The 25356-nt window shown below is 35.7% G+C and overlaps 1 protein-coding gene across 3 annotated transcripts in view; it reads left to right on the top strand.

Moving 5' to 3' along the window:
- The window catches only part of RBM26 (RNA binding motif protein 26), a 51520-nt gene that overhangs the window by 5305 nt on the left and 20859 nt on the right, over positions 1-25356 (top strand). For 2 of the 3 annotated variants that reach the window (XM_027880911.1, XM_027880913.1), the window contains exons 2-14: positions 7605-7723; positions 8438-8574; positions 9438-9526; positions 10094-10305; positions 11727-11987; positions 14087-14326; positions 15740-15907; positions 16264-16404; positions 17432-17543; positions 18338-18497; positions 19858-20022; positions 23303-23434; positions 24453-24524. In XM_027880911.1, coding sequence (XP_027736712.1) covers positions 7605-7723; positions 8438-8574; positions 9438-9526; positions 10094-10305; positions 11727-11987; positions 14087-14326; positions 15740-15907; positions 16264-16404; positions 17432-17543; positions 18338-18497; positions 19858-20022; positions 23303-23434; positions 24453-24524 — 2008 coding nt within the window. The remainder of the gene's footprint in view (positions 1-7604; positions 7724-8437; positions 8575-9437; positions 9527-10093; positions 10306-11726; positions 11988-14086; positions 14327-15739; positions 15908-16263; positions 16405-17431; positions 17544-18337; positions 18498-19857; positions 20023-23302; positions 23435-24452; positions 24525-25356) is intronic. The other variant, XM_027880912.1, reaches the window with a different exon arrangement.

The following is a 25356-nucleotide window of genomic DNA, read 5'->3' as shown; positions in this document are numbered from 1 at the left end:
CTGAATGAGTCTGTCATTCATTTTACTTACTGAATGCAGTAGCTTTTTTATAGATTTTTTTTTAGTAGCAACACAACAGAATGGTACAACTGCCTAAATTAGATGAGCTGCACTGCCCAATAAGCTGTGTGCATCTTTCTGCACCCACTCAACTCTGAAAGTACAAAGCATTTCTCTCAACCTTTAAACATAGCTGTGTCCACTTTGACTGATGTCAAGAACTGATCAGTATTTTAGCAATTAATCTTCAGGCAACAAAACCAGACTCTGAAATTTAGGCTATTCATTCTCCAGACCAGACTATGATAAATAACATGCTTCTACATGTAATTTCCTTTACAGCAAGACCATTCACTGCCTGGAGGACTTCAGGCATCCTTTTGAGGTTTCAGTGTGTTGTGATAGTTTAAATTTGTCAAAGAACTAGTTTCAGGATTTGCAGCACCTCTTTGGTTTGCATATTAATTTTAAAACTGAAATAAAAAAATCCTTGTAGTTTTTTTACTGTCTTAAAGTTGTGTGTGCACACTAGCTGTGTCCAAAATTAGGTCTCAATTGAGAGTGTTTGCATAAAGAGGAAATGAAGAGGATGAAATATATCTGAAATGGACAAGCAGTGTTTTCATTACAAGGAAATTTTTTTAAAGTTTCTCTTTAGTCTTCTCCTTCCTCCAAGCAGATTTTATCACCTAAGTTGAGTAACTGTGTTCATTTTATGGGAGCTATCAGGTTTACAGTTTACAGCTACAGCATGGGAATTTTTTTTCCTTAGTGCTTCTCTTTCCCTGCCTTCTCTCCCCTACCAAATTGTAAAATAGTTACATAGTGTATAGTTAAATACTGCTTTTGTGTGTTTCCCTTGGGGAATTTGCATACATTTTCCAGATATTTTCACCAGAGGGTAGACTTTGGAATACTAGATTTTTTTCATAGAAGAGACATGTAGAAAATTGGGAATTAGGTTACATTGCCCAAAACCTTAAAGTCAAATTCATTTTCTGTGTAATGGTTGAGTTGTTGTCTAATAACTGTAAAATGTAAGCAGCAGTTTGTTTTGTCATACCACTGAGATTTTTAGCAAAATGAAGGATTATCCTACTGTTAAACTGGCTTCTCTAGTGTTTGGTACAGCTCCATAGTACCAGATCTGCACCAAATACTGTAGATACTGCTTTTTAAAAGATGAGCAGAAGTAATTACCCTTTTAAGGCTCTGGTTCAAAGTGGTCAGTTCACTTATTCATCATCATCATCGTGGCTGGGCTTCGCAAACGAAGATTTGTGAAGGACTCTACCCACGCTTGCTGCAAGTGCGCTGATGGCTAAAAAGGCCAATGAGTTGCAGCACGAGGAACTTCACACACAGCACTGGAAATGTGTTTTTTCTGAGAGGAAAATATCTGGGCTTAGGTATATCAGACATTTCCTCAAGCTAATTATATAATACATTAGAAGACTTCAGCTTTGTATATATGTAGGAATCCTAGAATACATATGTTTACTCATTCTGTGCTTTGTCCCGTTAACAAACATTTGAGGAAGGTAAAGGAGCAGTACAGGCAATGTAAGTAAGCTATTTAAATATGTGAATTTTTCAGCTATGTTATAAACTTCACAGCTATCAGTCTTGAGTCTGCTTGATGTTTTATAGTTCCTGGTATTTCTTCTTTCTCTTGGTTTAAGAATTCATCACATGGTGTGGTGTTTTGTTTTTTGGGAGAGGGTGTTTGCGGTTTTTTGTTCGGTGTTGGGGTTTTTTTTTTGTTTGGGTTTTTTTTGCTGTGGATCTGAGCGTTCAAACAGGAGTTATAGTGGCCTTATATTCAGTATTTGTGTGGTGGAGAGTTCAGAGCCCTGCTGGAGAGACAGGCCCAAATGTTTCAGTTGATAGTGGAATGTTTAATCCAGCAGACTTTCAGATCTCCCTTCCCTTTTCATACCTTTTACATTGAAATTACTCAAACAGCATGCTGTGTCTTTCATTTGAATGTGTTTTTGTAGTGATGCTGAAACATATTTTTGGGCACTAACCTGGCAAAATACGTCCTCAGCATACTCTCTTAAGGAGTGAGATGCTTTGATTTACTGTCTTTTAAAATAGTTCTTCTGCAGTATTTATGTACAAAGGTATTTTTTTAGTTTAGCTTATCTGCCTTTTAAGTTACTTCTAGCCAAGTCTTTCAGTTTCAGCTCTGTGCTAATAAGGGCTTTTGTACATAAAGCTATGCCTGTAACATTTTTTTGCGAACACCTTTAGTATGTGTTCCACATACCCTGCACTTCTAAGGTAAGGCTAATGTCTGTAATTGCATAGTGATTACAAAAGTCAGAGTGTGTTGTCAGAACATATTTTATGGTTTAAAATATGTAAATCTGAGTATTGGAAATGGATAGATTGAGAAGTGTTTAATGAATTGCAAAGTATTCAAATGAGAAGAAAAGACTATATAGAGGTGAGTTCTCTTCAGGCAAATTACTTTCCCCTTCTCAAATACTCATTATTAAAATATTTAAGGCTTAAAGTTACTTTGAGAGCTACAGCTTTTCTGGTTTATCTTCTTTATTTGAAATGATAATTTCATATAATGACTGCAAAACTGGATGAGATCAGAAAAAAAGGATTTTGAACTTTTCTGTGAGCTTTGTTGCAAATGTGAACTCTTTGTCCTGAGATTGGGCAAGATATTTGATTGGATATTACTTTGCATTTTGAAGCTTTTATCTACTGCATAGCAATTGGAGGTATCCGTAAATTCTCTGATGAACATGTAGAGATCTAGCAAGAGAATTCTTTTGTCTTCAATATTGTTTATTAAAGCAGGATTACATGAGCAATCTCCCTTGTTTAATAGACACTGTGTGTTTTCTGAGTCAGAGTACAGACTTTGCAAAAAAGCATTACCAGAGGTAAAGACATTTAGCACTGCTAGTTACGATCATATATATTCAGAAAGTGGGTGTAAGAAAACATGGTGTTTAGCACACACTGGGATGTACGTGCTGCAGTGGAAATGAATTCAGATTACTTGTGCCAGCTGGTGTTTGTTTGTTTGTTAAAGAAAACATGAAAGTGAAAACAGGAGGAGAAATGTGATTACAGATGCTTATTAGTGCTTGCAGCACATGGCTACAAAATATTAAGGGGATGGAGAAATAGGAGTCAAAGTTGGGAAATGTTGTTTTACATGTTTCAGTGCATGTGAGCGTTTTCCTGGTAGCCAGATTTTAGCATAAGAATGAAGTTATGGGTCAACTTCTGTCATACTTTTAATGCACTGATGGCATTTTTGCTCAGGTCTTTGATGTACCACACCATGGTCAAGTTTAGCTATGGATTCAAACCTGTATTTAACAATTGAAAATGCGTATCATTCAGTGAGCACTAGAATCAAAATATAAAATTATTTTTAGTTTTGAGTGCAGCTTAGAGTATTTGAAATGTGTTGGTGGTATTCTGATTTTTCTGAGTTGTCAATTATGGACTTTATTAATCTTATAATCTGCAAGAATATAGTAAGGTATGTACTGTATGACAAATCCTTGTGCTGCACAGCATATTTTGCTGCCATCAGCATGGGTGCCTTTCCTGTTTTCTTTAATCTCACATTAGTTGTTACAAAACAGCGTTAACTATAAGAGCATAAAATGCAAGACAAAGAGGTTTAGAATAACTGATAAAGGGGTGAAAAATCCACATATGCACAACACAGATAGAGCAAGCATATTGCATATTATTCACACACAAAGGCTGCTATTCTGTAAGAAAATACTGTCAACTAGAGAACATAAGAACTTGTTTATCAGAAGAACTCAAGGCCCCTGTAATCCAAACCAGCAGGTTTTTAACTAAACCAGTGGATAGAGAATTTATACACAATACTTACGAATTCACTTTGAATGAAAATGTAGAAAGGAATTGCATTTAAAAAAAGCAACTTTTCCCCAAACAACATAATTAAAATCCAGAACTCTATTAGCTATAAAGAACAGAAATTTTCAGGCAGACCTCCTGTATTTATAGTTTTGTAAACTTTAAATTTTTTTTTTTACTTCATGAGACCAGTTACTCCTCTCTTTCACCACTTGAAGTTTCTAGCAATTTAATTTCAACATCATCTGGAAAAAGAGCATTTTATAGGAGTTTGAAAAGGAGTAAAAGTCAGATTATAACCTTGCTAGATGTACCTAAAATACAGTCTCCAGAAACAGGCGTAGCCTTCACAGAAGTGTGGAGAAGACAGATCAATTGTTTGTGGGTTTTGTCAAGCTTTGAACAACAGCTATCGAAGAGGAGACTTCTTTTTCAAGTCAGTACTTGAAAAAGGAAGTCAGCCTATGTCTGTGTAAAGATTGTTTGCAGTTTAATTTTAAAAAGTAAAAAAACCACATGAAATCATACTGTTGGTTTACAAAAGCATCTTCTTCATCTCACTCTACCACAAAATGCATTGTATTCATTATTGCTTAATTCCTATCAAATTGAAGTAATTAATCTGTTATTATTTTAGAATAAAGTATTTGTTGAATAGCCAAAATAAATAAAGAATTTTAACTTGAAAGCATGTCAGTTCTTCCTGTTGTAGAAATTCCTCTGTGCACATTGAAGAATAATAGTAGAATTCAGTACAATTTTTTTCAGTTGTTCATACGCGGTTGTCCTTCATTCAGAGTGACAAATGCTAAGACACTGCCACAGGAGAAGGTGATCGTGTATTTTGGTAATGAAAAGTATTTTTTCAGTGAGGATATTTTCTTGAGAGTATCTTGGAGGTCGGTGGATGGATTCAAATCTAGCGGACAGTATTGGTAAGATTTACAAAGTCATCAGGGCAGGGAGGTGTGAAAGCACTAAATGTTCATTATTTTTAAACAGTTTTTGTTTGTGTTTTGGAGTTTTGTTTCTTGGTTTTGTTTAGGTTTTGGGTTTTTTGGGGGAGTGGCGGTATTGTGGGGTTTTATGTTGTTTTCTTTCTTTGTTTGTCTTTGGGGGTGGTGATTTGTGGTTTGGGTTTTTTTGTTATGTGTTTTGAAGTCTAGGTGACTTTCCAGAGAAGATTTTCCGTTTTCTATCCTGCTCAGGATAGAAGAATGGCTTTAAACTGAATATGAGGTTGTCATATAGTGAATACCGTAAGAGCTGGAGTATTAAAGTACATTGCAGTAACTAAAAGCAGGGGGTTTTTACTTTCTAGACGGCTCTTGTTTTTTTTTTCTTGTTTTGTTTTTTTTTTCTATTTTTTCCCCCCACTAAATTTTGAGTGCTCATGTGTCATTTAAATAAGTTGTAGCAGATTTTTTACAGTGACAGCTGACTGTCTTATCAGATGAGAACCAAATTTGTGGAAATTGAAAAAAAAATTCAGCTTATAGTGTTTTTTTTTCTGATTTTTGTGGAGAATAGAAAGGCAAAGAAAAACTGGGGATAATCACATGAAAACAGTTCCCTCCCCAAAAATCATTTTCCTGTTATGATGAAAACAGCACACTAATTTTCCAAGGCGTGATTCAGCTTGAAACTGGGAGAGTACTGAAAATCTCCTGAAGTGCCACTGAAATTGCATGAAGTAGCAGTGAAAAAAGTTAATAATTTTGCAGATTCAAGGATTGAGAAGTTATGAAATGCTGGTCTTAGGGCCTGCTGGGAGCTGTACTGAATGAGAACTCGCATTGTGGCCTGTGGTGAAAAGTGTTCAGCACTGGGCTTCCGGGTAATCTGCCTGTCTGGTGTGCTCAGGTGCTTGTAGCATTTAAGAGTCCCTGCAGTCCTTCTGCTCTCACTGTGGGAGATTCTGTGCTTGCTTCCAAGATGACTTAGTGGGTACTTGGACAGCATTTTCTTCTGGAAAAGAATTGTTACATCTGAATGGGGAAAACCAGATGTGAAAAATTTCTGAAGAATTTTCAGTCTGTGTGCAGTCTGGTTTTTTATTAATAGTATATATTTTCATTTTGTTCGTTCAGTGTGCGTGGGTTATTTTGGAATGTAGACTGTGAACTCCCGTCTCCTGTATCTATAAATAATGTAGACTAATACGGAATCCTGTGGTACATCCACTAGCATCTCTAGTATCTTTTACAGCATGAAATTCTACTACTGCCTGCTTTCTAGAGGAAACTGAATTACGTTTGAAGCTCTGACCTTTAACTTCAGGGCACTGTGCTGGGCCCAGGCTGTCCGTAAGATCTCCTGAGGATGGATGCTGACAGATCAGCTTCCTTTGTGTAGCGGATATATTTGCAGGGGGGATGTTGCTTGCTGTGCAGGAGATAAGTTTCTTTGGGGAGGGGAGTTAGGTGGTGTAATATGGTGATGGATCTGGTTTCTTCCAGTGTCCAAAACAATGATCAACATTCAGATTGATAATTAAACTTCAGCATTTAAATTTTGTTTATTGTGGAAGAGATTTGGAAGTTCTGTTTTATTCCTTCATTGTGACTGTTGGACATCTGTGCTATAACAGTATTTGTGTAATATTCATCTTCAGTGCAACTCCCTGACCACAGATTAATTTTGCCTAGTTCTTGGTTATTTTTGCTAGAGAGAATGTGCAGTTAGGATGCATCATTGCAGTTTTTTTCCTCTAGTAGTTCTTTAAAACATTAGTACTAACTTTGATTAGCACCCAAATAAGCTGCTGTCTGTCTCACACAACTGATGTGCATCCATTAAATCCTGCCTGATTTTGTGGGACCTGTAGTCTTCCTGTGGTTTATGCTAAATAGTCATATTCAGTGGTTTAAGACCAGTGTGTCACCATTTCATACTGTCTTATGCAGCATGAAATGGTTTTCTGCAGTAGTCTCACTTGGTTTGGCAGGTTTTACTCTAAAGCACCGTTACAAAGTACATTGTAGATTACTATTTGTGAAATAGTATATTTAATATAATTGGCATAGTTTTTAATGTTCTACAGAATGTGGATGTACGGCTTACTCCATTCTAAGGTCTTTGTTCACGTGCATGAGTCCATCAACTTCAGCACTAAAGTGCTCTGTACTTAATTTTAGAATGAATTCAGATGTCAAATGGATAATGATCCCTTAATTTCCCTTTATTTTCAGAATCCTCTTATGGAGGTTTCTGTGATGATATATGAATTTGGGATTTTGAAACCAAGTTTTTTTCCAGTTAATTTAATCTTTGTGGTGTTCATATGTAAGTAATAGTAAGATTCTCTAGAAATATATTTGAGTCTCTCTTGAGAGACTGGTTCCCCCCCCCTCCCCCTTAACAGTTACTCAGTAGTACATTTGGGATTGCTGATTTCATCTTTGGGAAATTATGGAAGTATTTGTTGTCTTTATAATTGTTTTTAATACTATTAGGCAGTTGATAATGTTTCATTCATAATAGTTCATTCTAGTTTGCTCTGATGTTCTCTGTGCAGTATTGTTAGGAAATATTCTAGGCAATTGTTCTCTTGAAAAGAAAAGCGTATTTAGCAGTCTTACATACCTGGCTTCTGTTTTGAAAAACACTCCTGAATATTTTTCAATTACTTTGCTGGGAAGTGTTTTTGCCCTGTATATGTATTGGTCATACCAGTTTCAGACATTGTTTCTGTAATAAATTGCCTCTTTTTTTCCTAATTAATCTGTTTGCAGATGTGATGCAGATCCATCTGCCCTGGCCAAATATGTTCTGGCTTTGGTAAAGAAGGATAAAAGTGAAAAGGAACTGAAGGCATTATGTGTTGATCAGCTGGATGTATTTCTTCAGAAAGGTATGGGCTTTGTCATAACAATTAAGATTGAGTTAAAATTTTTTTCTGTCTCGTTCAATTAAGTCAAACAGTCTTTTACCATGGAACTGTGCATTGACCTCTTTATTAGCTTTGTTACATTGAAGAATGTGATTCAGTTTTCATGAAACAATTACAAAAAACCCCAGGTTTATGACTCATTATGCATAGATTTACATGTTTTGTGTCTGTTAGTAATCATGGAGGTATAGAATGGTTTGGGTGAAGGAGCCCATAAAGATCGTCCAGTTCCAACCCTCCTGCCATGGACAGAGGTGCCACCCACTAGACCAGGTTGCTCAGGACCTTGTCTAACCTGGCTTTGAATGCTTCCAGGAATGGGGCATCCACAACTTCTTTGGGCAAGTGTTTAGGCTCTGTATACATATTCCAGAAATATTCCTCCAGATGTTTTATTAAGAAACATTAAACAATTCAAGAATTGAAAACCTTTGTGAAACATTGTCATTTTTGACATGTTTTTTGACTTTTTTAAAGTCCTTTTTTTAAATATAACATTAGGAACAGAGTATTTAAGGAAAATACTTTTCATTGTTTTAATTTTTTGCTGAACGCTGGTTTTGATTGTTTTTTTTAAACTTATTTTTATTTATTTATTTATTTATTTATTTATTGTTAGAGCAAGTGTTACTCATGGTTGTGGATAATGGATATTTTCACACTCTTTACTTGTAGAAACGCAGATATTTGTGGAAAAACTGTTTGATGCTGTGAATACAAAAAGCTACCTACCTCCACCAGAACAGCCATCGTCAGGAAGCCTGAAAGTAGAATTTTTTCAGCACCAAGAAAAAGAGACAAAAAAAGAAGAGGTGGGCACTGATTTTAATTTAAGTGTACTTATTTTTTCTTCATTCATGTAATTTGCTTATGTGTTTCAGTTTCATAATGTGTACTTGTTTGTTACTAATAGTCCCATAAATTAGATGACAGCATTAAAATACGTCAGAAGATTTGTGCCTGGCACACTGAACACTGCTACACAATTTTTCTCAACAGAAGTGGGTGCTTCAAAGTAAACCAAAGTGGTTTCGACTAGCAAAGGTGAAGGAAGTTACTGAGTAGTGTAGGAGTTGCAGTACAACCTAGATTAGTTGCTTAAGATTGCTGTTGTAGTTATGGTGCCCTTTAATTCACCATAAATCCAGGCTACCATTCTAAATGGTAATCCTCATTCCTTCAGCTGCTTGATCCAGGCAAGCATGCTTCCATTGCAGGGGTTTATGTTATTCACTGAGCCAGAAGAGTAGGTTTGTGCTTTTAAACAGCAACCTAGGTTTGCCTCCATGTAAGTGCTTAAGTGTGAACTGAACCAGAGAACCTGCTGGTGAAGACAAGACTTTGCTGTCAATTTTTGGATATCTATGCCTTCCCATCCCAAAACATTAATAAGGCTTTTTGTCCACCTGTATCAAAAGCAGATGTATTTTTAATGCAACACTATAAGGATGGATTATTCTACTTTATTTTCTCCAAAGCAGTGCTTTGAATATTCCTAGAAATAGAAATCTAATACGTTACGAAGATTCTTTAAATATATTAAATGGTAAATGTTTCATTTCAGTGTTACTGCTGAATTTGCTCAGCGTTTTGAGTTTTTGGTTTTAGTATGCTTGCAGAAGTGTGGCTTTTAGTATACTTGTGTTTTGATCTAATGTATATGCTTTGAATTCAGATAGTTAAAGAGGAAGAACGAGAGAAAAAGTTCTCTAGAAGATTAAATCACAGCCCTCCTCAGTCAAGTTCTCGCTACAGGGATACCAGGTAATAAATTTTGCTTCGTACTTTGTATGATATTAGTAGTCAGATGGATTTAGATTTTTATGATGTTACTAAATTAAATGTTTTGTTTCTCTGTTGTCACCTTATAAGCCCCAAAAGACCTTCATTGCTCTTATGCATACATAGCTAAATGGCGAGTATATAAGTGACAGTGTAACCTGTCTCTTGAGTTGTGCACAGCTGTCACATGTGAGTTTTATAATTCATTTTGATGTCAAATTTGTGGTTTATATTACAGTACTTACTCTGCTCGATACTGCACTTAAATTTTCATTTAGAAGCCTTCCCTTCAATAACTCTGGGTGTTTTCAGCTTGGGGAAGATGCAATATTGGGCAGAAACAGAAATTTATATGTGTTTTAAAATCTTACGGATGGTAAAATGAATAAACCAAATTAATTTTAAAATTCTGAGAAGAAGGGAATAGCCATAGCTAGATACAATTTGTAGCTTTTCTCTAAATTTGCATTGCCATTTCTTGAAGCTTTTAATGGTAGTTGAGATTTAAAACTACAGCTTCGTAATTCACGTAAATAATTTCATGTTTAGAAGCCGTGATGAAAGGAAAAAAGATGAACGTTCTCGGAAGAGAGATTATGACAGAAATCCTCCCAGAAGAGATTCCTATAGGGATCGATATAACAGACGAAGAGGGAGGAGTCGGAGCTACAGCAGGAGCAGAAGTAGAAGTTGGAGCAAAGAGAGATTGCGGGACCGTGATCGAGACCGAAGCAGAAGCCGGAGCCGAACACGAAGCAGAGGTACCAACAGTTGGTCTCTAAAATACGGTGAATGTTTCCTACAAAATTTAGACACTTAACTTAAAAACTATGTAGAAGATGTACTAGAATTTCTTCTATTGTTCTTGTTTATTGAAATTTAGCTGAGGAAATGAGACTTATGAGATTGTGTTCTCAAGGTTTATTTTCATCTCTTACTCTCCATTCTTTAATACCTTTGTATTGAGATGACTGTGCTGACCATTTGTAAGCATTGTTGTCAGAGAGGCAGAAAAATACAATGTAATTCCATTTCATTAAATTGTAGGGATTTTGGAATCTGGTTTGGGGAGATATAGAAATTAATAGTCATCTACGGATGTAGATCTGGCAGAAATTACATCTTTGGCAGCAAATGACTTGTCAAGTGGAGCAGTAAAGCTCAGTTCTTTTGGTCTTGTCCCTTCCTTGGTGTCGTAGGGAGGGGCTGAAGTCATTGCAGCAAATATTTGCATTTGTGCATATGTCTGTAGGACTTAAGGCTCCAGTACAGTAGTTTTTTAGAATTTAACAGAGTCATTTTTTCAGCTGAAGAGAATGCTTTTTCCCTCAATAGTTTTTAATGATAAATTGGAAAAGAGCACTGAGAGACATTTTGTATCTTTTTCCTGTCTTAGACATAACTGTTGTCTTAATCAGGACACTTACTGTTTATTTGGTGGTAATATTAGAAAATTAAGAGAATAGTTATTACGTATTCAAAATAAAAGGTCGTTTTCCTTGCTGTATCTACCCAGGGGTGTCCTGCACCTGTCAGGCACTATTATTTCCCCTGTCGTGACAAAGCATTGCACGCAATAAATATATGCATTTGCGTGCCATATAAAATGAAGCTAAACAAAGTTAAGATACAACAATAACAATATCTTGAAACAGTAAAGATTTGTAAGTTTTAAACTGTTTTCAGGTGATGGTTACCCTTTCCTGGTCAGTACTTCCCCTTATTCAGAAAAACTTTCTATCTGAAGTTCTTAGAATATGTGCATCACTAAGAAAGATGTACTCTGCCTGAAATTAAATAGGGTATCTGCTGTACTCTGGATATAACTGTTATTAAAATGCCCCAGTATCTGGCTAGGTGCTCCTTAGATTATTATTGTTCTGATTAAACCTTTGGAATGTAGAATCACAGAGTAGTTGAGGTTAGGGGAGACCTCTGAAACTCATACAGTCCAACACTTTTTCAAAGCAAATAAACTGAAGCAGGTTGCTTAGGACCAGTTGGGTTATAAATAACTCCAAGGGTGGAGACTCCACAGGCACTTTGGGCAACCTGTAAAACATTTCAGTTATTGTATGTTTTGACTTTATATGGAGTAAAGATACTTCCACTGGTTAGTGGCTGCTTCTGCTGAAAATGTGTAGGAGGAATCATCCAGTATAATTTTATATTTTTGTTACAGAGAGAGATTTGGGAAAACCAAAATATGACATGGATAGAACTGATCCATTAGAGAACAATTATACTCCAGTTTCTTCTGTGACAAATATTTCATCTGGCCACTATCCTGTCCCTACACTGAGCAGTACTATTACTGTTATTGCTCCTGCTCATCATGGAAACAACACTACTGAAAGCTGGTCGGAGTTCCATGAAGAGCAGCTGGACCACAACTCCTACGGAAGACCTCCCCTGCCAAAGAAACGCTGTAGAGATTACGACGGTATGTCCATAGTTTGTTAATTATTTCCTGCAGCTATGATTTGCCCCTTTCTGAAAATATTGAGGTAATTTACTTTTCTTTTCCTGATCTTCTCTGTTGTGGTGGTTTTTCTTCTGGTACACAGTTCTTGAATGCAAATTTTGTCTCACTCCTTATTAAATTTAGGCAGCTTGCTTTGTTGGTGTTTGAATAATTTTTTTAGTTGCTAGAATTATTTTATAGAGCTGAAAAATACTATATTTATATTGAAAAGTTATTTAAAAAGTCCAGTTTTACCCAGGTTTTCCATCTTATGTCATGTTCCAGCCAAATTCTATATTTGATAGTTTTGACCTTACTGATCTCATTGTTTTTTGTTCCATCTTACCTAAGAGACAATTTTCAGCTAGAAAGTTCTAGAGCTGAAACTTTCTAGGCTCATGTTAACCAACTGTTTTTTTCTGTGTAGGCGCTTCTTAAGGTTGGCTTGGGATTTTTTTTTTTTTCCTTATCTATGTCTTACGCTTTCATTTTGAGTGTCTTGTGCCAAAATCCGCGCAAGAGTCTGCTGCACCTGACAGTGTCTTAGCTAAATTCAACCAGTCAACCTGTTAGCTTAGGAGAGCTTAAATTTCCCCATACATTCAGAATTCTGATAAGAATTTTTTTTTTAAGTAAAGAAAATGAGAGGCTGAAGTCTCAAGTGTTGGCAGAGTTGTACTTGTGAAGAGTAGCTTTGTCAGTGTACAGTACAGCAGTGCTGTAGAACAAGTTAGGTTGTAAAAGTGTAGTTTTGTTTTGAAGTTTTCTCTCTTCAGTAGCTAACTGGTTCCATCATACTGCTCTTCCTACCTGCACTTTCACATTTTGAACTTGACCCTTTGCAGAACTTCTATTTTACTGTAACATTTCAATTTATGTGTTCTGTAACTCTTACTGAAGATGAGGTAATACATACTGCTTTCAACATCATATTTTGAGAAAGTGAACACTCAGCTTTCTTCCTATTTTACCAGAGGGTGTTTTGACCTTTTCCCCTGTATTGAGTTGACTTGTATTGTGGTGTTTGTTTGTTTGTCTTTTGGGGGTTGTTGCTAAACAGGTAATCTAGATCAGTCTGGGTTAGACGGACCCTTTAAAGATCATCTAGTCTAGCACCCCTTCAATGAGCATGCTCATCTTCAGCTAGATCCTGTTGCTCAGAGCCCTGTCCAACCTGATCTTGAGTGTTTCCAGGTATGGGACATCTACCACTTCTCTGGGCAATCTATTCCAGTGTTTCTCCACCCTCATCATCGTAATTTTTTTCTTATATCGAGTCTGAATCTACCCTCCTTTAATTTAAAACCACTACCCTTGTCCTATCACTACAGGCTCTACTAAAATATTTCTTATAGTCCCCTTTTAAGTACTGAAAGGCTGTAATGAGGTCTTTTGAGCCTTTTCTTCTTGAGACTGAACAGCCCCAACTCTTTCAGCCTTCCTTTGTAGGGAGAGTGCTTCAGCCCCTCTGATCATTTTTGTGTCCCTTCTCTGGACTCACTTCAATGTTTTACTTGTGTGTAAAAGAAAAAAAAGTCAATGTATATTAATTTTAATCGTATATGTGTTTAATACATATGTATGCATATATACACGTAATACATCTGTAAATAAGTTTTTTTCTCTTACATAATCGCATTAAAATATAGCAAAATATTCTAATTGCCAAAAAAAAAAATTAATTTTGTCTTGTTAGAATTTTATAACACTAACTTTACAGAGGTTTCTCAATCCCAGTCTCTGCACTTACTACTTAAAAACAATGTGATTTTGTTAATGTGATGACATTTAGATTTCTCTTTTTGCTTTCACCATTTGTTACAATTCAGTGTAGAATTTATTCTTCAAGAAAAATTGAACTGCTGTATTTATTCTGCTAGAATGTTGCCACAATGTCCCTGAGTGCTGACTCTTAAGAATAAAGTTCAATGGTCAATTTCATTTTCTAATCTAAGTTTCTGCTGGTTTGTGAAGCTCTTAATTTACAAACTGCTGCGTTTTACATGGAATGTCTTGTATCAACTCTGAATCAAGCTACAGCTGTTGAATGCTAACAGCAATTCTTTTTGGTGTTTCAGAAAAGGGTTTCTGTATGAGAGGAGACATGTGCCCTTTTGATCATGGAAGCGATCCAGTAGTGGTAGAAGATGTGAATCTTCCTGGCATTCTGCCTTTTCCAGCACAACCCCCTGTTGTCGAAGGACCACCTCCTCCTGGACTTCCTCCCCCTCCACCAATTCTGAGTCCTCCTCCTGTTAACCTTAGACCTCCAGTACCACCACCAGGCCCCTTACCACCTAGCCTTCCACCTGTAACAGGTAATTTAGGAAGATTAAACCTCATTTTTTAGTAGAAAAGCTTAGATGTTACTTGGGTTGTATACAGTGCAAAATGCTGTTTTCAAGAATGCAAACTGTACTTGAGAAAGTTGTACTGTGCTCTACTATGGTATAGCTACCTCAAAATGATTCTTTTCGATGATAGTTGTTGCAGAGTTGGTTGTTGTAAAATTTGCATGCTAAATGTCAATCTTGAGTATGGAGTAATATTTTAATTGTATTTAAGCAGAAGCATGGCATGGCAAAACACAATTCCTTGAGTGTCATAGGAGAAGTTGTCTGAAATTGACTGCTGCTATAGAAGAAGAGAAAATCCTGGCAACAACATATATTGTTTCATTTGTACTGATAAATTTAAAGATAATTCATGGCCACATCAAATTTACACCAGAAAATGTCATTTGGGATTAATTTTGAAAATAAACTTCTAAAGTAACTAAGAAAAATTCTCCAGCTTGTTTACTCTTTCATTGGAAAGTACTTTAGCTGAAGCACTAAAAATTATATGAAGACTTAAGTGCCTGGCTCTCACTTATAAAATAGCAGTTTAGTATTCAGTTCCCTTGGGTGGTTTAAAAGCTGCTATGTTACTTTTATGTGATTATTCCTTTCTATCTTTTTTATTAACTTAGATGTCTCACTTGGTAAAATTATTCAGGAATAATTGATATTTGATATTGCTTGGAGGTTTCTTAAACTCTTTTAATTTCCTGCTGATAAGTATATTTAAGTAAGATCTGAATATTTATTTCACTTAGTATAGAGTGTAACTTTGTTAGAGTGATCAGTTCTGCCTTGCATGCTATTTTCAGATCTGCTTGGCAAGTCCAAATATGTGACTCTGTATTTTTTTCCGGAACCTGATTTTGCCAATGATTAAACTGAAGGTCAGGCTTTAATGCCGAGCTTTGAAAGTGTCACATTCCCTGTTGTAAAAAAAGTCAAACCAACGAAGCAAAAACCACCTCAATTTTAAGAAGAGTTCCGTCAGAGTTGAAAGTTTTTTTTTGGGTGTTTGGAAAAATAATTTCAGTCAAGTCAGTTATTGACTGTCTTTATAATATTAAAAATATTGATTTTATATTAAGAATAGTGTCTTTGACGAGTTTTACAGACCTTTAAAATTCTTCTGTTGGTAAAAATAAATACTGAGTTAGCAATCCAATTTTACTTGTAGAAAGAAGGTGTTTGGAGAAATGTTAAACGATTCAAATGCTTTTCTCTGTAATCGAGGCTCTGAGTCATTTGCTGGTGGGAATGGTTTCATTTATGGTACAGCATCATGTCTGCACTTGTGCCCTTTTTTAAATAACCTTAAAAACATTTCAGTTGAGTGTAGTGAAAGTGTAGTGGATAATAAATGAGCGCAGTGTTTTGCTTTCTTTTTGACAGGACCACCCCCTCCACTTCCACCCTTGCAGCCTGCTGGCATGGATGCCCCCCCAAACTCAGCAACTAGCTCAGTTCCTACTGTTGTTACAACGGGTATTCATCATCAGCCGCCTCCTGCTCCACCCTCTCTTTTTACAGCAGGTGTAGTACTGAGGCTTTGCCCACAAGGTTTGCTAAATAGAATATCATTGATCCATATTATACTGTACTTTATAGAGATTATAATGTCGTAGTTTGGGAGAATAAGTTTGTATTGTTTAAACTATGACAGTAAATTAACATTCTTTTTTTCAGACTTAGTTCAGGATGAAAGTAAAATTTACATATAAAATGTGAATCTTGACTGTAGAGTAGTAGTTTCATTGTGTTTAAGCAGAAAACTTGGCACGACAGTTTTTTTTTTTATAGTAGTTATACAGCTCTTTTATTGTAACTGTATCTTGTAATTAAATTAAATATTATATTTGAAACCTTAGGGGTTTTAACTGCAATTTATTTTAATTAGACAATTTCTTTGTTACCAGAAACGTATGACACAGATGGCTATAATCCAGAAGCTCCAAGTATAACAAATACTTCAAGACCTATGTATAGACATAGAGTACATGCCCAAAGACCAAATTTAATAGGACTCACATCAGGTGATATGGATCTACCACCCAGAGGTACGCTCTCAAGCTATACTCAGTTAGTTTAGCTGGTTTTCCTACATTAATGCAAATTGAGGGAGTTTTCAGAAAATATAATTCTGGAAAACATTGTATTTTTAAAAAAATTTCTGGAATTGAGACATTTAATTGAATAGGGAAGTATGTTTATAATTACTTCATGTGTGCATTTTTACAGCTAAAATTAAATCCCATGCTAGAGTATTGCATAGTTTACTCTTAGCCGTAGTAACTGGTCTATTGTGTATCTTTTGTACAGAAAAATGTTCAAGTTTCTGTAACAGAATCTTAGGATGATTTTTGCTGCAGAGAGGAAGGAGTGGTTTTTATGTGGTAGCAGACAGTTCTATACATGAGTAATCTTAACCTCACAGTTCTGTGGCCCTGTGAAGAAGCAGCAGCATGCCGAATGGGAAAGGAAGAGGGATAAAACCATTTTTAATGTGGTTTTTATTTGCATTTGTATGTATTTCTGTTTAATCTTACTATGTTTCTGTTGGTGTATTTCAGTGAGGAGTCCCCCAGTGTGATTCCTGTTCTTCAGCAAAAGTGACTCCTTTCCCACTCCATCCATAAATCTTGCTCCTAGGTCTTATGCCCCGGAGTATTGTGCATTTCTATCATGACTGTTTTTGTGTGTGCCATCTAATAGTAGAATGGAGGTGTTAGCAGAAGTGGTGTGAGCCTCAGAGTATTGCATGGGACATTGTGAATCATTGTGAATCAGAGTGCAGTCATCTTGAGGCAGATGCCTTCTGTCACACCTCTTTTGTTTTTCTTATGTGTGATGTTTCTGTGACAAAATGAATGCTATTAGCTACTTGGATCTGTCACAGCATCTGTTGATAGTTAAGAAGAAAAGTCTGTGACCAAGATTTGATTCAGATAGAACAAGGATCCTAGTAATTTCAGAATGAACAGTTGTACTTTTCAGTGCAAATTCAGTGTGAGCAGAATCCTTTTTTTGCAATCAGAAACACAGGAAAATACAAAATAAAAGTAAAATCTTCTCATCTATTTACAGAAAAACCTCCTAATAAAAGTAGTATGAGAATAGTGGTAGATGCTGAATCCAGGAAAAGAACAATTGGTGCAGGGGATGGTGGAATTCCTACAAAGAAGACTTGGTTTGACAAGTGAGTGATCATTAACACAAGGTTGACATAATAGTTGGAATTTTGTGAACCTCTTTACTTTAATCTGAAACATATGTGTATCTCTGTAAATGGCAAGCAAGTTAAACTGTGAGTGTGTTGATGGTACTAAAATGAATCTCACACTAGTGTGATCTGTATTTGACTGTCTTCTCTCAAAGGCTTTATACAGATAGATGAGGTTGCTTTAGGTAGTAAGATCTGTCCTTGAAAGCTCTAATGGTCTAAGAAACAGAAAAGCTGCAGTGTGGTGGTTCTTAGACATGACTGATTTTAGTTGTGAAATGTGAATTTTATCACTGCTATTTTGGTTTGAAATGCCATGTATGTTACTGAGGAAAAACACAGGATGCAGTGCTTGGTGACCAGATGTCACCTGGCATGGTAAAAATTTTGAAGAGTTTTTAAGACATTGTTGGGACTGAGGAGAGCCTTGTAGTAAGTTATTTGAAACAGTAGTGGGAAGATTTCATGGAATAGCTAAGAAATAGTTTTTGGAGAGAAGCAATGTGGAAGTCAGGAATTACTGACATGAGCAAATAAATGTGAATTATCTCTCAGATTTATGTGCTGAGATAAGTGAGAATATCAGTGGGGAAGACAGCAGGTGTATGGGCCTATATGCTGTACTCTTCTACACTTTTCTAAAATGGCATATTTTTTAAGTTTGCAGATCTTTGTGGTTCATACACACGTGTTCCTGTGTAAGCATATACAATTTAACATGTGTTTGCTAGCTTGCTATGGATTTCTGGCTTGATTTTTATTTGTTGCAGGCAAAATTTTAACAGAACAAATAGTCCAGGTTTCCAGAAGAAGGTACAGTTTGGAAATGAAAATACAAAGCTTGAATTGAGAAAAGTTCCCCCAGAACTTAACAATATCAGCAAACTTAATGAGCACTTCAGTAAGTTTGGAAACTTAGTCAACCTGCAGGTAAGAGTCAACAAAGAGAAAGCAGTATGTTTTGACTTAAAGACAGCAGTAGTTACTAAAAGGATAATGCCAGTTGTTTTTTTCCTAGTTCCCTAAAACTCTTCATTATTTTCCTAACTTTTTTCGTAAGTGTGATCTCATTGTTTTTAATGGAATTGCAATTGAAGAAGCAGAAATGATTTTCAACAAATATGTTTCTTACAGATAAGACTTTTAAGATACATTGCTTAAAAGATGGAAAATTGATTGCATTGCTTTTTCTTCACCCATTTTCTCAAGTTTGGCTCTGATATCATAAACCCTTTGTAAATACAGAAAACCTGTATTTCTCATCCAGAAAGCAGTCCCTGTGATATAATCACTTTCTAGTCCCATAGTAGTGGTGGTTTTTACTTTATAATTACTTTGTGGTTTATTGGAGTCACCCACAGAAATAAGCAAACAATTAAGAAAGATAGGAAAGAGATGAAAGAACTAGGGCCTAACTTAGGCTGATGCTAAATATTGCTGGCTGCATGTGTAATGCCAGTATTTTGTACCCAGTCTCTAAAAGCTGCTCAGTCTGATCTTCCACTGTGCTCCATTATCAACAAGTTTGAGATAGTAGCTTGTGTTTTTCTGTACACTTTGCAGTGAGAGCTGGAATGAAGACACGTAACAGAATGGTTTTGTGCGTACCGATACAGTACAGAGTAAACCTTCTGTGCCTGTCTGAACACTAAGGGATTTTACATCTCTCTTAATTGCTGTTAAATATTTCTTAAGCCTTTCTGTAGTTTACCTAAAAATATGGGTTTATTAGCAGACAGTACTGTTCAGTAAGGCGAGTAAAATAGTGTTGTGGATGCGTAGAGAGAGACAAGATATGCATGTAGATATTGCAAGCTCTGCTCTTCTTGCAAAGGGTATAGTCTTGGCCTTTGAAGCTAAAATAATGTGCTAATGGTCAAATGAGGAAAACCAAAATGAACTTTGCTGTCTGGCTCTGACAGTAGGTAGGACATTTTTACTAACTGACCCCTATATTTTCTGTATCAGTTTTCTTCAGGGATGCTTCCTTTTGTCTTTCAAACAGCTACTTATTTGCAATCAGAAATACTGGTTGACTTTTGGGTATTTTGTTTTACTTTGTTTGTTTGCATTTTTAAAATGTTTTTAAAGTTTTATTAGCATAATGTCAAGGTGGCTTTTGACACCAGACTTTTCCAACGGAATCATGAATGGGAAGTATTTATCTAATGACCCATATTGGGCTTAAATTGGAAGCTTTTAAGCTTAGAAACTAATGATTTTATGATAATCTAGGCAGAAATGAAAATCCTACATGTATTAAGCTTTGTTCTTCTATTTTAAATCTTAGGTTGCATATCAAGGTGATCCAGAAGGTGCCCTTATTCAGTTTGCCACACATGAGGAAGCAAAGAAAGCTATATCAAGTACAGAAGCAGTATTAAATAATCGGTTTATAAAAGTTTATTGGCATCGAGAAGGCAGTGCACCGCAAATCCAAACTACCACACAGAAGGTAGAGGATCTAAGTCTGTTCTATTCAGAATATTATGTATAAGAGAATATTTTAAGCTTTTTAAAAAACCATTTATATCAAGTAAACTAAGTCCTTCTGAGATAATGAATACTTCATTTCCAAATATTACTCTTTAATTGTAGGTTCTTTGACCTTAAATGGAGGGTTCAGGAGTTGATTAGCAAGATAAGACCAAAGGTATTTAAATAAAGCCCTTTGGTGACTTGGAGAATTTCACTCAGTCATCATCTCATGTGAAGCAAGATTTGATGCAACTCTGCTGAATAACATGTATTTTGCTTTAATTAGTATAGGCTTTTTTATTTCTTTTGCTGAGCATAAGAAAGTTACATTTCTTCTCTTGGAAGATGATCTAATTTTTCTTCCAAAAGGTGTTGGTTTTTTTACTCTTTTTCGTTAAGAGACTAATTTTGTGGGAGTGGACCAGGGATATTTTTAAGTAGGGAGGGAGTTGCTAATCTCCCTGGTATACAGTAACAGAATGTGTGGGAATGGATCGAAGATGTATCCGAAGAGGTCCAGACTGGACATGAGGAAGCACTTCTTTACTGAAAGACTGGTCACACGGGGGAACAGGCTTCCGAGAGAGGTGGCTAATAGCCCCAAGCCTGCCAGAGGTTTAACAGGTATTTGGGCAGTGCCAGATAGCAACATGCTTTAACTTCTGGTCAGCTGTGAAGTGACCAACCAGTTGGACTAGGTGATCATTTTAGGTTCCTTCCAACTGAAATACTCTATTCTACATTTTTTGGTTGAATCACATTGAAGCACTTATTGTTAGTTGTCATGTTTATTGTAGCATTGGCAACACTTTAAAAAATAAAACAACAATTACTGTTGTGAAGTGTAGATTCGTAACCTGTAGCAAGCCAAATCAGATTCGTGAGCAGGAACAGTGGCTCTGCTCAAGCAGAAGAGGAACCTCGGGTTCTCCGAGGCTGTGTAGGTTGTTGCATACACAGTCTTGTCAGCATCAGGTGTAGCAAGTCTTCAGAAATACTTGTGTCTCCTGCCTTATTGGATTTGCTGTCAGTGTGGAACAACACATTCTCCATTTTTAAAATATGAGGCAGGCTCTGTAGAAGAAATGTTCACTTATTTATGTATGCTGATATAATGTATGAATGAGTTGTTAGAGGATTCTTTCAGTTGCTGCTCTAAGTTGAGAATTCCCTCTTTCTCCTGATGATGTATGTCACCATTCAGAATCGGTGACCCTGTTTCCATAGCAATCCTGCTGTACAGCATTTTAAGACTTTCCTTTCTCTCCTTTTGTAAAAAATGTCCTGATTTTTACCTAAAAAAATGCAGTTTTAATGACACCTATCTCACTGTCTTAGTTACCATCCTTTAGGTTTCATAAATATCCGTGATGCTTGGTCAAAAAAGCTGCTTGCTACTCAAAATGGTAGTTATTTTCTAAGCTTGATTTCCATCTCCTCAGCCAGAAGAGGGCAGTGGAGTATGTTGTTTGCATTCCAGTAGATATTCCCTCTTGCTCGAAGGATAGCTTGGACTATGCTGTCATCTTATTTGCTGATTACGCTATCCAGCTTGGACTATTAACTGTGTATTTCCAAACAAATATCCAATTAATATATTTATTTTAAATAGTGCCATCACTTTTAATGGTGTTACTAGCTTCCCAGCACACCACGTTTAGCAAGTTAGCCTTGATAGTTTAAAAATTTTCTTCTTAGTACCAGGGAACAGTATTTAGTGTTCCTGCCTCACAAAAAACAACCATTCAGCATGTGTCAGCAGACTACAGTTTGAAGTCTGTTGTTGGGAATAGAAGGTACACAGTGACGGGAAAAACTTGTAACAGGAAATTAAAGTTCCAAGTGCAGTGCTTCTGCCCCAAAATGTAACAATTATCTTATAAGACTTTCAAGAGCATGAATATTTACTTCCCTTTTCATTAAAATTAGTATCTGGTGTCATATCTACAAGTAGTATGGAAACTCTTCTTAAAATTCTTCACATGCTATAAGTATTTGAATTTTTGTCAAGATTTCTATTGTGTTAATTAATTACAGGGTAATTAATTTCACCTGTATTTATAATGGTTTCAACCAGATTTTGTCTGTCAGGCACCAAAGACAGGCTTTTGAATTTTCTTCAGTGTAAAGTCATTTGGCTTTTAAGTTGTCCCTTCAGTAGTATACAGTCCAGCATTGCTTGAGCACCACTGCTTGAGCATTGCCATTTCATCAGCAGGAGTACTTTGGAAAATATTTACTGTAGAATTTCTGAAAGGAGTGGAAGTACTTAGGTAAAGATGGTGGGAGTCAACCATAATAAATCATCGAATAAAAGGCTTCTGACAGAAGCTGAAATAATGTGCTCTCCTCATCTGAAGTAGGTAAAACAGGAACTTCTGGGCTTAAAAGGCAGCGTAAAGAGATTTAGGTTAGATATTAAAAAAAACATATTCTAATGCCAAAGGATACTAGAAACACTTTTGCCTAAAGAGGTGACAGGACCTCTTTCATCGGAAATCTGTAAGAACTAGATAGATACTGTCAGTAGTGGCATAACTGACTCTGCCCTACAGTGGAGAAATGGATTAGGTGACCTCCTGAGGGTCATAAATATGACAGTAAGCTTGCTTGGAAGCATATTTTTACCGTCTAAAGGGTTTAATGTTTTTGTCAAAGAAAAAAGGAGAAGCATTAGCTGTCAGGGTTCAAAGATTAGCTGCTTTATTTTCTTTTTCCTCAGTCCTGTGACTGCATGTTTCTATATGCTTTTTTTTTTCTATTTTATCCAAGTTAAACCCATAGGAGATGAAAAGTGATAAATTGCTGTAAAAAGTGGGATACTTTGTAATTCAAGTTTGTATTCTGACTTTTCATAAATAAATGGTTGATGATAAAAGAGTTGTAGGAGGAACCAGAAGACTGCTTCTTGACAGGTAGAATCTAAGTTAGTCTGAGTAGATGTGATTAATAAAAATAAAGCAGAGTTGTTTCATGACCTTTGTGAGCTGCAAGTGCAAAATAGGTGTTATGGCTGTTTGCACTGCACAAATATTCAGTATAGCATAATAAATCTCATTAAGTTTTTATTTTTCCTATCAGGTGAAAAAGCCATTCAGTGATAGAAAGGAAGATGTGTAGATGTAAATGCCATTGCAGTAATTTCATCGTGTACTTACTGAATGATAAATGTTGCAGTCTTATGTTGTTAATATGATGATACTTTCTGATGATGTAAATATGATGGTGCTTTCTTGGGGACGGGGGTGGTGTTGCAGGTAATACAACCCTTAGTTCAGCAACCTAGTTTGCCAGTAGTGAAGCAGTCGGTGAAGGAGCGACTAGGTCCAGTACCTGCAAGTAATATTGAACCTGCAGAAGCACAGAGTGCCAATACAGAAGTCACTCAGGTATGTATTATAGTAAGAAATTCAGTTGCCTGTTTTTCTTTCTGTAACAGGTTCTACAGTGTATGACTGTATCAATTTCAGTTACTCACATAGTGCCAGTACACAGTTACTACTTCTAAGTGTATCTAATTGTAATATGAATGGTATTTTCATAATAAAGTTTTCATCAGTACATGATACTTGGCTTTTTTACCTGAGCACAGTACTTAATTTTTAAGTGTCCTGGCTTTTTACTTAGTTGAAAAACTGAAAGGCTCTGAATATATTTCAGTTTTGTTGTGTTTAATGTCTGGTTTCAGATTTCAAAGTGGATTTCTATCCAAATAACTAAAAGCTATCTTTTTTTTTTTTTAATATATTTTATCTGTTAAACAGCTAAAACCAATAGAGACCAATGGTCAGCATCTAGAAATGTTTTCAGAATTTGTATGTCAACCCTAATACAAAGAAGAATGTAGCTGCAATACCAGTGTGAATAATAACAGACTCTAACATGTTAATCCCATTAGAAATACCCTTTAATTTTTTATCATGTTAGAAATATTTCATTATTAGCATTGTGCCACTGCTATAGTTTTACTTCTGGAAAGTAAGACCACCACATTTCAGAACACACTTGTAGTCTAAATTCAAACAACAGCTTTCTGCAGTTGGTTCCTGCAAATAGCAGGTTACAAAACGCAAAAACTGTAGTGTATTTAAAAGAGCTCACGTAGATAATCCTCTTCTAGCTGACACGTTTTTGACTTCTTGCAAACAATATGTAGTATAATCTTGGTTTCCAAATTTGGATTTATCTTTGTCTTATCCAATCTGTAGACTTATGTTAACTGCAAAATCAGATATCTAAAATAAATTTTATGAACTGCTTGTATATTTTTCTTGTATTGTTGCTTAAAAGTCTGTAGTTTTATTAGTTTAATGTTTTTTTCTAAATTGCTAATATTTGTAGTTACACAGGAAACAGTAAAATATTCATAAAGTACATTTGAACTATAATTTTGCTTTGTTTTCTTAGAATGTGACTAAATTATCTGTGAAGGATAGACTGGGTTTTGTCTCAAAGCCAGTTACTCCAGCAACTGAAAAGGTAAGAGAATGTCTCATATTCTCTTCTCTCATATTTAATTTCAGTAGAATTAGTTTTTTTCATTATGTCAATATTAAGTTTGTTTCATAACTATGAATAAAGTCATTTGTTAAAGATTAGTTTTAGGAAGCATAATATATCAAAGCTCAGTGGATAGCTAAATGATTATAATAAGAAGAAAACGTGCTAGGGCAGAAGCTACTGTTCTGTGGGTTTTGTTTTAATGTAATAGGTTCCTTTTATTCATTCATGAAAATAACTAGATATGTCCCATAATCCTGTGTTGTTTAGAAGTATACAGAAATAAATTTTAAAAATAAATAAATTTTGACTATATATGTGTAACACTATATTTGAAACTGTAGATAGAAGTTCTATAAAAGTGTTTCTGGACTTCAGTGTCCCTTAAAAGGTAAACATTTGTCCTCTTATTTAGTTTCACAATTTGCAGTACTTGTGAAAGGATAGAAGTGGAAATTAATCAGTATAGAAGGGACAAAGAGAGGTAAAGTGGGAAAGGTGCACCTGAATTGTGGTTATGAGTTATTTATTTTGCTCAGTGGTTCCAATTTTCAGAATACGAAGTTGTGGGCATGTTTACTTTAGTAGCAAAGTTTGTAATGCTTGTTTCCATATCTGTTTAGCACTTAAGGGAACAGGCTTCTACAGTGTTTTTAGCGTTCATTTGAGAAGACTTGTAGTAGAAAGAAAGTAAGTTTTACTCTGTAACAGGATTCCTCTGTCTAGCTACGTATCTTTTCTACTGGGAGTTGTCTTGACCTGAAATAAATGAAGCATCTGCTGCATTTCCCCCTGCACACATCCCCCACCG

Source organism: Empidonax traillii, unplaced genomic scaffold (genome assembly GCF_003031625.1).
Source record: "Empidonax traillii isolate 1590-97213 ecotype Southwest subspecies unplaced genomic scaffold, ASM303162v1 scaffold78:size1262613, whole genome shotgun sequence".
In the NCBI taxonomy this organism is placed as follows: domain Eukaryota; kingdom Metazoa; phylum Chordata; class Aves; order Passeriformes; family Tyrannidae; genus Empidonax; species Empidonax traillii.
Note: the sequence above shows the minus strand (reverse complement) of the source record. Positions and strands in the feature narration are given on the sequence as shown.